This window comes from Myotis nattereri (assembly GCF_964212035.1).
Source record: "Myotis nattereri genome assembly, chromosome: 3".
Taxonomy (NCBI): Eukaryota; Metazoa; Chordata; class Mammalia; order Chiroptera; family Vespertilionidae; genus Myotis; species Myotis nattereri.
Window position 1 is genome coordinate 38550350 of NC_138077.1, and position 14392 is coordinate 38564741.

At 36.9% G+C, this 14392-nt stretch overlaps 1 protein-coding gene across 1 annotated transcript in view; it reads left to right on the forward strand.

The window, feature by feature from the left end:
* The window catches only part of PIK3CA (phosphatidylinositol-4,5-bisphosphate 3-kinase catalytic subunit alpha), a 32176-nt gene that overhangs the window by 12902 nt on the left and 4882 nt on the right, over positions 1–14392 (forward strand). Inside the window, exons 9-16 of the mRNA XM_081085938.1 lie at positions 3325–3449; positions 4788–4869; positions 5161–5325; positions 5547–5650; positions 8026–8197; positions 10862–10968; positions 12285–12406; positions 13215–13293. Coding sequence (XP_080942064.1) covers positions 3325–3449; positions 4788–4869; positions 5161–5325; positions 5547–5650; positions 8026–8197; positions 10862–10968; positions 12285–12406; positions 13215–13293 — 956 coding nt within the window. The remainder of the gene's footprint in view (positions 1–3324; positions 3450–4787; positions 4870–5160; positions 5326–5546; positions 5651–8025; positions 8198–10861; positions 10969–12284; positions 12407–13214; positions 13294–14392) is intronic.

A 14392-nucleotide genomic window follows, 5' to 3' on the forward strand; every position in this document is an offset into this window, starting at 1 on the left:
CCTCATCTGTCTCCCTCTCTTCCTTCCTCTCACTAAATCAATGAATTAGAAAAATAATTCCTTGATGATGATTATTAATATTTATCGAGTGCTTACTGTGTACCCAATGCCATACCAATCACTTTTCATATATTATCTCATTTCATCTTAAAAGTAATCTCTGTAAAGTAGGTACTATTTTAACCCTTATTTCACCAGTAAAGAAACAGGCATAAGGAGTCTAAATAACTTATCTAATGATCGCCCCAATTGGGGCGGGCTGGCCAGACCCCACCTGTGCACAAATTCCTGCATCGAGCCTCTAGTTCTGTTATAAATGAGGAGGAATTCCTTAAATTTTAAGTTAGGGTTGAAATACTGGTAAGAATTCTCATGACATGTTCATATCCCTATCCAATTAGTTATACCTGTAACTGGAAGGAAAAAGGTGATATAGAAATTTAAAAATTCCTTGGATCCATTATTCTGATTGGTATCTGTAAGTGTAAAAATAGAAATGTTTTACAAATATGAAGCAAAGAAGATGGCATTCTCTTTAACAAAATTATGAGGCATCAAAGTTTTCAAAAATGCTGCATTTTGACATGTGAGTAAGAGAAGAACCAGAAGTAATGATAAGCTAGAACTTATTAGATATGTATTTAAAATCTGGACTTAGTATTTACAAGATTGCCGGGAGCCGGTCCATGCTTGCTGTTTCAAGGGCCTGGCATATATGGCATACTGTTCTTAATATGTTTGCTCACCTTCTTGGCACTATGTGTTTTAACCAAGGTCTCTGAGAAAGGTTGTTTCCCCAGGTAGGGATTTTCCCCTGAAGTTAAGGAGGGAATAAAACCTCTTAACTAAGTGCCAGGCGGGTAATTAATCACTTTAACTACGAACAATCATGCTTAAGCTACATAATCTTTACTCCCTGGAATGGAGATAAGAAACGCCCTAACCTTTGGAATAGAGATTGATAGGATTGGAATCAACTGGTATAAATACAGATGTAACAAGACAGAACTTAGAAGAGAGAACCTACACAGAACCTAGAGACAGAAGAACTTCACTGGAGAGAACATGGCAAAAGATCCTGGACAGAAACTGGCAACAGAACCTAGAGACAGAACCTAGCAAGAGAACATGGCAAAAGATCCTGGACTGAACCTGACTATAAAACATGGCAAGAGAACCTGACTAGAACCTGGTGACTGAACCTGGCTGGAGAACCTGGACACAGAACCTGGCTGGAGATCCTAACGAGAACTTCACTGGAGATCCAGACCAGAACTTCGCTGGAGATCCAGACCAGAACTTGGCTCGAGATCCTGGCTAGAGATCCTGGCTAGGCTGCTGATCAACTGAACGCTGTCTCCATGTCATTCTTTCTTCGCCGACTCCGTCCACACCTTTGGGGACCCCTGGACCTGCTGGGGTTGGTCCCCAGCACAAGATGAATATGTCCAGGCTCATGCATGACAGTTGATAAGCAAGTAGTTAGTTGCATTCAAGGGATGTTGCTTATTTTGAATAATAACCTTGGTTTTATTATATTTAAATTATTATCCAGTTGTCATATAATTGTTTTTCACCATCACTTATTCTTCTCTAAGTTATTCTATATTAAAAATATAAACAAATAAAAATAAGTAAATAATGCAAAAGGCTCTGGCCGGCTTGCCTCAGTGGATAGAGCGTCAGCCTGTGGACTGAAGGGTACCCGGTTCGAGTCCGGCCAAGGGCACATGCCTGGGTTGCAGGCTCAATCCCCAGTAGGGGGCCAGCAGGAGGCAGCCAATGAATGATTCTCTCTCATCATTGATGTTTCTATCTCTCTCTCCTTCTCCCTTCCTCTCTGAAATCAATAAAGAAATATATTAAAGAAATAATAATAATGCAAAAGAATTAAAAGTCCATGGACCCAGATGGTAAGTGGTAATGACTACTTTTCCTGGTGAATTGAGAATAAAGCATTTTTTATCTCTTACCCAAACTATTATTCCAGTAGCCTCCTGACTGGTCTCCCTCCCCCTGCAGAGGACCCAGAATGATCTTTATTAAACATAAATCAAATCATGATATTCATTGTTTAACTAACTTCCACTGAAAATAAAATCCAAACCTTTTACCCTGACCTGCAAATTTCTCACTCCTCTCCCTCACCTACTGGGATTCAGGTTCACTGGCCTTCTTCCTGTGCCTCCTTCTCACCAAGCGCATTCTTTCCCTGAGGCACTTTCCTTGTTCTTCCTCTGCAATAGTCTTTTCCTGATCTCAATGTGGATGGTTCTTCCTTGTCACTTGGATTACAATTAAATATTACGTTTTCATGCCTTCTCAGAGGCAATTTCTGAGCACCCAGTCTAAAGTAGTTACTCAGTCACTCTCTGTTACATCACCCAGAGTATTTAAATCAACTTTCCAATATTTTTCTTATTTGTTCATTTAATTTTCCACTGTAGCAATGGCCCTGTTAATAATACAGGTTCTTTTATAATTTTATGACCCCAAACAGTAAGAACAAGACAAGGCACACAGTCCATGCTTTAATAAATATTTGTTGAGTAAATATGTGCTAGTAATATTTCTTGATGCTGTTAGATAAATTAACAATGTTTAAATGTATAAAAACTTAGTAGCATGGATGTTTACTTTCATTTTAGCCATTAGGAATATGTGTAACCCTTTCTAAAGGATATATAATTCTTTTTTTATAATACATTAATGTGAATTCATAATTATTTATTACATAGTTAATATATCTACATTTAAAGAAAAAAAATACATTACTTGGAATTGTACCAAAAGTTGTGGTGTTTTTGGTTTCCAAACACGCAATGTGCATGGTTTTAATGGGGATATTGCTTCTACTTTTTTCCCTTATTTATGTTTACTTTTTAAATTTGAAAGCCTAAAAGTGACTATTAGGATGTATCCAAGCAACCATTATGAAAGCATTTACATTTTAATTTTATTATATTACTATTTCATATTCTCTTATTCCAGAAACATTATAACTTATTCACTACTAACGCCTAGTATCCAGTTTCTTACCCCTGACTAACTTTAGCAGTTACTGTTCTGTGGTTGGTGGTAATGTTAACCAAATAAGTTACTGGAAGAAGAAAAAAAAGTTACTGGATTTGTTCCACAAATACTGTCTTGAGCTGATTCTTCCCTATTCATGAAAATAAAGTCTTATCATGGGAATAGTAAACTGTTTCACAGCAGTTAATAAGCAATATAAAATGTACTGACAGTTTTCTGTCTTTTTTTATGTGGATCACTCATGAAAAATATAGCAGAGAAAATCATATAAGATATTACTTTATTTTACAGAGTAACAGACTAGCTAGAGACAACGAATTAAGGGAAAATGATAAAGAACAGCTCCGAGCAATTTGTACCCGAGATCCTCTCTCTGAAATCACTGAGCAGGAGAAAGATTTTCTTTGGAGCCACAGGTAAGTGTTAAGATGAAGAGTCTCCATTTCTTATGTTACAGAAGAAAATAAAGAATTGCCTTTGGCTGATCTTGCCTTTTTTCCTACCATACCTATTAAATTAAATAAAGCATAATACACATGACTTTTTATACAAACATCTTTTTTAAAGTTGTAGATATAGAGCAATATTTCTAGAAAGAATCATGCTGCATTGGTATTAACTTTGGACATTGAATGCTTTTTTAAAAATTCTCTAAGTTGAGCCAAAGCCAGTTTGGCTCAGCGGATAGAGCATCGGCCTGCGGACTGAAAGGTCCCAGGTTCGATTCCGGTCAAGGGCATGTGCCTGGGTTGCAGGCACTTCCCCAGTGCGGGATGTGCGGGAGGCAGCTGATAGATGTTTCTCTCTCATCGATGTTTCTAACTCTCTATCTCTCTCCCTTCCTCTCTGTAAAAAATCAATAAAATATATTTTTAAAAAAAAATTCTCTAAGTTGATAGCACCTTTTTTAGGATTTGGTTTTTATTTTTGCTTTTTAATAAAATTCAAGATCCCAAAAAAATATCCTGTTGTTTTTGATCAATTTAGTTGGTCTATCAGTGGTCGGCAAACTGTGGCTCGCGAGCCACATGTGGCTCTTTGGCCCCTTGAGTGTGGCTCTTCCACAAAATACCACGTGTGGACGCGCATGTACAGTGCAATTGAAACTTCGTGGCCCATGCACAGAAGTCGGTATTTTGTGGAAGAGCCACACTCAAGGGGCCAAAGAGCCTCATGTGGCTCGCGAGCCGCAGTTTGCCGACCACTGGATGTTTCCATTTTTATGAGTTCCCTTCATTTTCCTTTTTTTCTTACACTTCCTCAAAGTAATAGTGTAATGCCTTATTTTTACTTATGAAGAAGTTATCGTACTACTTGGTGACACTGTTTATTTAAATAAAGCAATTGCAGCGCGTTTCTGCAGAAGTTCCTTAAAACATAAATTCTTTCCCGTGACCACAGTAGAAGTGGTGACTCTTCTCATGGTCCAAGTTGCTTAAGTAGGTGAATAAAAGAAGCTACATAAAGAGTGTTATAAAATAAATTCACAATTTTTCCTAAGTACCTGCCTTCCATTTGGATTTTTCTTTTGCCTCCCTTGCCATTATAACTGTATCTAAGTATCTATGCACATATATATATGCAACAAAATGTTAAAACACTGATTTCTTTTGATTTTAAGGAAGGCTAGTAATGATAAAATGTTAAGTGTTTGGAATTTCTTAAAGATTGCATAGTTGGAAATTTAGACATCTAGGCCTTATGAATAACGTGCAAGAATTTTTTTTTTATTTTGTTTTATCTTTTCCACACAGACACTATTGTGTAACTATCCCTGAAATTCTACCCAAATTGCTTCTGTCTGTTAAATGGAATTCTAGAGATGAAGTAGCTCAGGTAAATGCATGTTTGAGATTCCTGAATAACTGTTGCTCGGATTGTTTTCTCTCACAAAGTCTGCATAACTATGAGGTGAAATAGACTGTTTTAAGTTAATTAATAATGGTAATATAGTAGAGAAAAATACCATTCAGACTGCTTCCACTGATAAAATTAATTAATTAGAACTGAACATTTTAAGCACTGAATTTATAAGGGGACTTTTATCTAAACTAATTTTAAAATGAAGGGTTCATTCACAACTGTCTTTCCTTTAAAAATATGATTTGTGGTCTTTCTCATGCACAGATGTACTGCTTGGTAAAAGACTGGCCTCCAATCAAACCTGAACAAGCTATGGAGCTTCTGGACTGCAACTACCCAGACCCTATGGTTCGAAGTTTTGCTGTTCGATGCTTAGAAAAATATTTAACAGATGACAAACTTTCTCAGTATCTAATTCAGCTAGTACAGGTAAAATAATGTAAAAAAGAAAAATTATGTTTTATTCTAAATCCATGCAACTTCCAAAACCTCTACTGTATTAACTGATTTTATGCTTTTTTTAAAAATTAGTTTTGTCACCCAGTAGTATCTACTTTCTTTCTAAAAAATTAGCTTTAATTCCAACCATGCAGAATTTGACTCTGGTTGATGTAAAGTTGTTTTATGTTTGTTTGTTTTTAAACACATAGGTCCTGAAATATGAACAGTATTTGGATAACCTGCTTGTGAGATTTTTACTCAAAAAAGCGTTGACTAATCAAAGGATTGGGCACTTTTTCTTTTGGCATTTAAAGTAAGTCAAATTATTTTCCCATTAAATTATCTACAGACATATTACTTTCTTTATGTATAAATATGCGTACTTATATACTACTAGAGGCCCGGTGCACAAAAATTTGTGCACTTGGGACGGGGGGCGGGGGGGGGGGGGAGGCGGGGAATCCCTCAGCCCAGCCTGTGCCCTCTCACAGTCTGGGACCCCTCGGGGGATGACCACCTGCTGGCTTAGGCCTTTTCCCCGGGGGATTGGGCCTAAGATGGCAATCAAACATCCCTCTGGCAGCCCGGCAGCCCTTGGGGGATGTCCACTTGCCAGCGGGGAGCAGACCTAAGCTGCAGTCAGACATCCTTAGCGCTGCTGAGGAGGCAGGAGAGGCTCCCACCACCACCGCTGTATTAGCAGCCATCAGCCTGGCTTGTGGCTGAGCAGAGCTCCCCCATGTGGGAGTGCACTGACCACCAGAGGGCAGCTCCTGCATTGAGTGTCTGCCCCCTCAGTGTGTGTCATAGTGACCAGTCATTCCCAGTCCTTCTGCTGTTAAGGTCAGTTTGCATATTACCCTTTTACTATATAGGATAGAGGCCTGGTGCACGGGTGGGGGCTGGCTGGTTTGCCCTCAAAGGTGTCCTGGATCAGGGTAGGGGTCCCGCTTGGGTGCCTGGCCAGCCTGGATGAGGGGATGATGGCTGTTTGCAGCTAGTCACACCCCCTTCAGGGTGGGGGTCCCCACTAGGGTGCTTAGCCAGCCTGGATGAGGGGCTGATAGCTGTTTTCAGGCTGGCCACACCCCCTTTAGGGTGGGGGTCCCCACTGGGGTGCCTGGCCAGTCTGGGTGAGGGGCTGAGGGCCGTTTTCAGGCTGGCCCGCAACTGAAGCTCCCAGCCTCTCCTTTTTTTCTTTTTTTTAAATTCTGGGGTTTATTTACCTTCTTTAATCGAAACTTTGTTGCCATCCTTGCTCGCTGCAGCTCTGAGGCCACTGCCTGCTGAAAGCAGGTATCTGGGGTTTGTTTAGCTTCTATAATTGAAACTTAGTTGCTGTCACTGGAGCTAAGAGCCGGGTCCACCTCCGTGGCCATGGCTGGCTGAAAGCAGGTATCTGGGGTTTGTTTAGCTTCTATAATTGAAACGTTGCTTTTGGGCTCAGAGCCGGGCCATGGCAGGCGGGGAACCTTGGCTTCCTCCATCACTGGAGCAAGTAAGCCTCCTGCTCGCTTCAGCTGCGTGGCTGCCGGCCGCCATCTTTGTTGGCAGTTAATTTGCATATCTCCCTGATTAGCCAATGGGAAGCGTAGCGGAGGTATGGTTAATTACCCTTTTGTCTTTTATTAGATAGGAAAGCTTTTGTTTGTCTGGAAGAATTTCCCATATTGAAAATATGTGGTACCAATCATGAGTTTCCCCTCAACCTTTTCTCTTTAGAATTAAATAAACAGTGAAATTCAAAACTGAATTTTCTACAGGAATGAGAGCTGAAATATTTTAAAGACTGTGATTCTACTTTAAGTGAAGTTAAATTTGCTAGGTTAATGTTGATTAATGGTATATTTGGTTTCACAGTGTGTGTGGATTAAAATATCCCAAAATAAAGAAAAAAATCTTACCTTGGAATTGGAATTCAGAAGAATAATAACAAAAATCTCAAATTTCTCATTAGAAAAGAAGCTAATTAAGAATAGAAAAAATTATGTAGAATAAGATATACCTAATACTCAAAGTTAGGGGGTCACAAACCAAACACTTTTTTCTAAATTTAAAAACAGATTTGTAGTTAACATGGTTTTTTAAATGTTAAAATTTAAAATGAAACCTAGAAGCTGGGTTTAAAATAACAAATTTATTTGGGGATGTTTCTCTTTAATTTCCTTTTGGCTGGGTTAGTTGAGCTTCTGGGATTTCTAGATTTATAGTTTTTATCATATTTGGAAAATTATTGTGTATTTAGCTATGTTGCTTAATAAAATTTCATTTCATCCCCCCCCCCCCCAAAAAAAAATAACTTAAATTCTGAGACAGTGTAGAAAAGGAACATGTATGCCAGCAGAGTCAAACAGTATTCACTGAACTCTTAACTCCCTCCCTATTCATTATATTTTTTTCCTACTTCCCCTTTGTTCATGTTTATATATCTTGTACTGAGAGATTAGTTTATAAAAATTAGTTGAAATAAACCTAAAAGCTAGTACATTAACATTTGAAGAACTATCAAACTCTCGATTGCTCTGCTTCTGAATGATAGGTTTTAAATTATTTTATTGTTAGTATGATATAACATTTTAGAAAAAAAATTTTAAATATATATATATATACTCATTTGAGAATATGTGTGTGTGTGTGTGTATGTGTATGTATTGTCCTTTTTGTTTTAATCTTGCACTGTTTCTCTAGATCTGAGATGCACAATAAAACAGTTAGTCAGAGGTTTGGCCTGCTTTTGGAATCCTACTGCCGTGCATGTGGGATGTATTTGAAGCACCTGAACAGGCAAGTCGAGGCTATGGAAAAGCTCATCAACTTAACTGACATTCTCAAACAAGAGAAGAAGGATGAGACTCAAAAGGTATATGACTCTTTAGTTTGTTTTTAAAACTCTTTATTGCAGTGTGGCAGGGTTATTTGAGAGCCCAGTGTACAGGAGTGTGCAAAAGTAGGTCTATAATTGTGAGTACACAAATAATATTTATTTATTATTGTATTGTTTATTTGTATTATTTCCATATGAACAAGTGTAAACCTACTTTTGCCCACCTCTGTATATGCAGATCATGGGTCTTAGAATCAAGCATATTAGGATTTGTATCCATTTCCACTGGCTCTTGGCTGTGTAATGTTGGACACATTATTTAGTCTTTGAGATTCATCTTCCTTATCTGTAAAATGGGAATAATTCTTTCTTCATAATGTTGTTGTGATAATTAAATTATATGAGATATGCAAAGCTCCTGTCACAGTCCCTAGAACATGGGAAGTGCACAGTAAATGTTAGTTCTCTCTCTCTCTCTCTCTTCCTTTTTTATATAATCCTTTTAAAAATAACTTTTCCAATACTTTCAACAATAAAGAATTATTAAAAAATAAAAATAATAAATTTTCCTATTCTGTGTCACTTACTCTTTTAGTCATGACCTTGAAAATGAGTAGAAGAAAATTAGTGTTTACATTTCAGAGTTTTAAATGGACTCAGTTACTCAGTGAATATGTCACACTTTAGTCAAGTGCAATCAAGCTTAGAGTTTCTGAGGAATATGAAATATGAAGGTTTTTCATGAGCTCTTCCTATTCTTTATCCTTTATTCCACCATATTTTATAGTTAAAAGTGAAATCATACTTCATCTCTAATGAAATGAAAAAAAAAAATCCCAGCTTATTAGTGAGTCCCCAAAGTACACAGAATGTAAATTAACAGTACTGGATTAATTTTTCTAATATCTTCATTAATATTGCTTGAAAAAATACTACTTCCTGTAAAAAAAATAGTTACTGTTTTAATCTAAATGCCACAGAGTTGATTTTATTAAAGTTGTGGTATATAAGTTTAAATGTAGATTCTTAGAAAATAATTATACTGTTTCTGATGCTGGAATTGTGAGCAAGAGGGGACTAGACTGCTTTGAAAGAGTAACGCTTATTAGATTTATATTGTAACTGAGATAAGAAAAAGAAACTAGATATTAGTTAAATTAGTAAATATAGGCATTTTTTTTCTAAACTGGAATTTTATATAACAGATTGGCCATAATACAGTGGATTAATTAGGAACATGAAATTCGCTACTCAGATTACTATTGGCTTACATGGAGTTGTGATAGGGAACTAAAAACACAGTCATAGGATTTGTGGAATCTAAAAAAAAGCAACAACTGAACAAGCAGAACGGAAACAGACTAATAGATACAGAGAACTTTTTGATGGTTGTCAGATGGAAGGGGGTTGGGGATGATTGAAAAAAGTGAACGGGTTAAAAAATACAAATTGGAAGTTACTGAATGGTCACGGGGATGTAAAGCACTGCCCCAGCCATAGGACTAAAGGCAGTTACTTTGTGTGGTTTGTATTTTATCATAACAATGGTAAAGTGCAGGAAACAGTGTGCTAACATTAGGGCTGATAGCGACAGAGAAAGAAATGCCTTTACATTATCAAGAGCCCTAGTCAGTGATGACTACATTTTCTAGCTATTCACTTATACATACATAGTAAGGAAGGGGGGGACGGGGATTTGTTACTAAAATCCAGCATGAATATAAATTTATTATGAAGTCCTAAACTCTTTTTTGTTCCCCACTAATATTTTACATTTTCAATAGATAGAGGTTTTCTAAAATAAAATGGCAATTATTGCATGATAGCTCAGCAATCTGGGCTCTGCTTTGAACTGATTAAAAAAGCATGTTCCTTTCTAACTCTATGCTAGAGCATGAGTATAGTGTGAGACTCAGTGTAACAAATGTTTTTACAAGTCCTTTTCCCAGCAGTTCCTTTTAGCCTCCCTTGACCTTTTCTACCCAACAGAAAGAGAGTGAACATGATGTCTCCATAGCTTTTCCTCTACAACAGTGGGTCAGCAAACTTTTTCTTACAAGGCCAGATAATAAATAGATTTTCAGGCCATGTGGACTCTGTTGTAATTACTTAACTCTGCTGTTTGAGTGAGAAAACAGCCAAAGTCTAAATGAATGGGCATGACTATATTCAGTTCAATTTGATTTACAAAATCTGGCCACTGACCTGCTGTAGTTGACCACACCCTGTTATAGAGCCAAAGCATTGCCTCTGTCATCAAGCAGAGTTCTGCTCACAGGGAGGTGCACAGCGCTGTCACTCTCGCCTCTGCCTGAGTTTGTCTGCTCTGTGTTACAGAAGCACATCTAACTAGAATGCTGCCAATCCAAGCTATCAATTCAAAGGCTGAGGTTCCAGTGTATAAAAGAAATTAGCATGCCGAAACCGGTTTGGCTCAGTGGATAGAGCGTCGGCCTGCGGACTGAAAGGTCCCAGGTTCGATTCCGGTCAAGGGCATGTACCTGGGTTGCGGGCATATCCCCAGTAGGGGATGTGCAGGAGGCAGCTGATCGATGTTTCTCTCTCATCGATGTTTCTAACTATCTCTCCCCCTTTCTCTCTGTAAAAAATCAATAAAATATATATAAAAAAAAAAGAAATTAGCAGTTAGTTTTATCTTTTATGAGTTCATCTCTAATCACGATTACACTAATTTATCAGGTACAGATGAAATTTTTAGTTGAGCAGATGCGGCGACCAGATTTCATGGATGCTCTACAGGGCTTTCTATCTCCTCTAAATCCTGCTCATCAATTAGGAAATCTCAGGTAAGGTACCTTATTGGAAGTTTTATTTATATATTTAAATAGTACCCTCTTTGGAGAAAATCTTGAGAAAAGTCAAAATGTCCATTATAATTAGCCCTAGCTGGTTTGTTCAGTGGATAGATGTCGGCCTGTGGACTGGGGTATCCCAGGTTCGATTCTGGTTAAGGGCACATGCCCAGGTTGTGGGCTTGATCCCCAGTTTGAGGGTGCAGGAGGCAGCCGATCAATAATTCTCTCTCATCATTGCTGTTTCTCTCCCTTTTCCTTCCTCTCTGAAATCAATAAAAATATATATATTTTAAAAAGTCCATTATAATTAGAATATTCCATTATACAGGGTGAGGCAAACATAGGTTTACAGTTGTGAATACATGAAACACAGTTTATTTGTGTATTATTTATTAATTATTGTATTATTTCCTATACAAACAACTGTAAAACTACTTTTTACCCACCTTGTATATGCTTTCTTCTCCCATTCTCCTACCCTACAAAGTAAGAGTTACAAAATTTTCTTAAGTTCAGAATGAGTTTTACTACTTTAATAATGGAGTTTAAAACACTCTAGAGCCAGAATTTCTTGTATCATAGGATAAGAAATGGAATGTAATATCTGTAAAACTAACGACGTGGCCCTGGCTGACGTTATTCAGTGGTTAGAGTATCGGCCTGCGCAGCAAAGGGTCGCGAGTTCAATTCCAGTCAAGGGCACATATCTGGGTTGCAGGTTCAGTCCCCAGCCCAGGTTGGGGCACGTGTGAGAGGCAACCAATTGATGTTTCTCTCACATTGATGTTTTTCTTTTTTTCTTCCTCCCCCTCCTCCTTTCCACTTTCTCTGAAAATCAATGGAAAAAATATCCTTGGGTGAGGATTAAAAAAAAGAATGTGAATAGGAAAAAAAAAACTAATAATGTGTCCCTATGTTTGTTGAAAATTCATAAGCTATTATGTAATTAATTTTTAAGCTTAATATTTCTTACTTTTTTAAATTATTTATTGATTTGAGAGAGCGAGGAAGGGAGGGAGGGAAGGGGGGGGACATCAATTTGCTTTTCCAATTAATCTACTCATTCATTGGTCGCTTATATATGCCCTGACCAGGGATTGAACCTTCAACCTTGGTGTATCAGGACAACCCTCTAACCAACTGAGCTTTTCTCTTTATAATCCCTTAGAAATGAATTCATTAATAAAATCAAGTAGAAACTTTAAAATTTTTATAACACTTTAGAAAGCTATGCTATTTTAAAATTAATTTGAGGGTAAAGAATAATAAAGCTAAAGTGCCTATTAAAGTGTTTAACTATTTTAAAGGCTTGAAGAGTGTCGAATTATGTCCTCTGCAAAAAGGCCACTGTGGTTGAATTGGGAGAACCCAGACATCATGTCAGAGTTACTCTTTCAGAACAATGAGATCATCTTTAAAAATGGGGATGGTAAGGAAGAGTATTAATGAACCTATGATGCATGAATTTAGCTGTCCTTTTATATACAGGATATTTATGAACCATGAAGACTATTGAAAGCTATTTAAGGAATATGCATGTGGTAAAATGTGTAATATTAAGCAGATGTCTTGGCCTTTAGAATATGTATGTATAATTATTGAAAAGAAGTACTGGTTTAGAATCAGAAAGCTTGCATCTGTTTCTATCATTTGTTTAGCTATGAGAGTGTCCATTTATTCCATAAACATTTGATGTGCTAGACAGTGGGGTTGTAAGAATAAACAAAACAGAATCCCTGCCCTCTTAAAGGTCACATTCTAGCAGAGAAGAGAGAGATGTAAGACAAATAATTATAAAAATAAAATTACAACCATGGTACAAAGGAAAAGTGTAGTTTGCTAAGAAATCATGTCAAAGGAGATCCTAATTTACTTGGAGAACAGGCTGTGGGGGAGCAGAGTGAGGGTCACTGATGGGTTTCCATTGGGGAAATGACATTTCAGCATTGAATTCAGTTAATCAAATGTTTAAATATAAACATGTTCACATTTAAGAATTCAAAAAAATAAATGTTTTAATTTAAAATGTTTGGAAAATAGTTTATCCTACATTGTTATATAGATGAGTTTATGTAGATACTTTAGAAATGGGTTAGAGTCAAAATATTGCTTCCTTATAGATTATTTTGAAGCGTAAACATAGCTCTATTTATTTATCATTTGAAAACAATGTGATGCATGATACCCAAATGTGTACTTATGGCGTTAAGTGGTAGTACATATTATTTGAATTTCAGATTTGCGGCAAGATATGCTAACACTCCAAATTATTCGCATTATGGAAAATATCTGGCAAAATCAAGGTCTTGATCTTCGGTAGGTAACCAATAAGGCATCATGTTTGTTGAAAATTACTCTAAAAAAGTAAGCTATTCGTAAATATTAATTTTAAAGCATGTAGAGGCATACATCTGTAAAGAAAAGTATGGGGCAGTAATTAACACTAGTTCCTTTCCTTTGTCCTCCTCCTCTTTGGCTTACAATACCTACTGAGATTCAGCTAAGTAAGAAGAGCTCTTTCTTATAAGCTGGTAGATTGCATCTGCGAGTGTCTGTTTAGGAACAGGACATAGGAGACAAAAGGCCCCTGTTGTCTTTCAGAAGTTGAGTTTAGAAGAAAGTTTCTTTCATAACTTTAAATTTTCTAATTTTAAAACTTTCTAAATTCTCTAGTCTTGAATCAGTTTTGCAGAAAAATTTATGAAAGCAACTAATCTTAAAGCTTTTACCATTCTGTTGATTTCTGGATTTCTGGCCAGCCTTCCACAATCACCAGTATTATCTCCAAGTTTTCTCTCATGCGTCATCTTCTAGTGACCTTTGCTTCTAATGGTTTTTCCTTCTCTTACTTTGCAAATCTAGGATCTTTCAGGCAAAGGCCACCCTCTCCAGAAGAATTTTGTCTGTAAGTGGGCATAAGAGATAGGAATCAACGCTAGCTAGATTAGGGTTTATTTGTATGCTTCTTCTAGATTAAGAATAGCTTGTATATAAAAGTGTATCAGTGACAAATAATAGAACCCTTTTATTGCAAAGAAGAAAAATGGACATCTCAAGTAACCTGCCAAATTACAAATTTCAGTTATCAACTTTAATTCTTAATTTCTTATTCTTTGCCTAATCCCTGCTGCTTTCCAAAAACAATTCCTATTATATGAATCAGGTTTCCTTTTTTGGTATAATTTCCTGTTGTGAGAGATCCACATGCCGCTGCTACCACCACTCCCAGGGGAGTAGAGTACAAAAGAGAGTGCAGAACTAGACAGTAGAGGAAAGATTTAACTATATAACTCTGGTAATAAAAGATATTTAATTGTAAATTAGTGACTGCAAAAAAAGCATCTAAAGTTGAGCTTGGTCATTGGAAAGTAAATTGGATCTTTAGAAAGTTTTTAAGTCATAATATTTTCTAAAT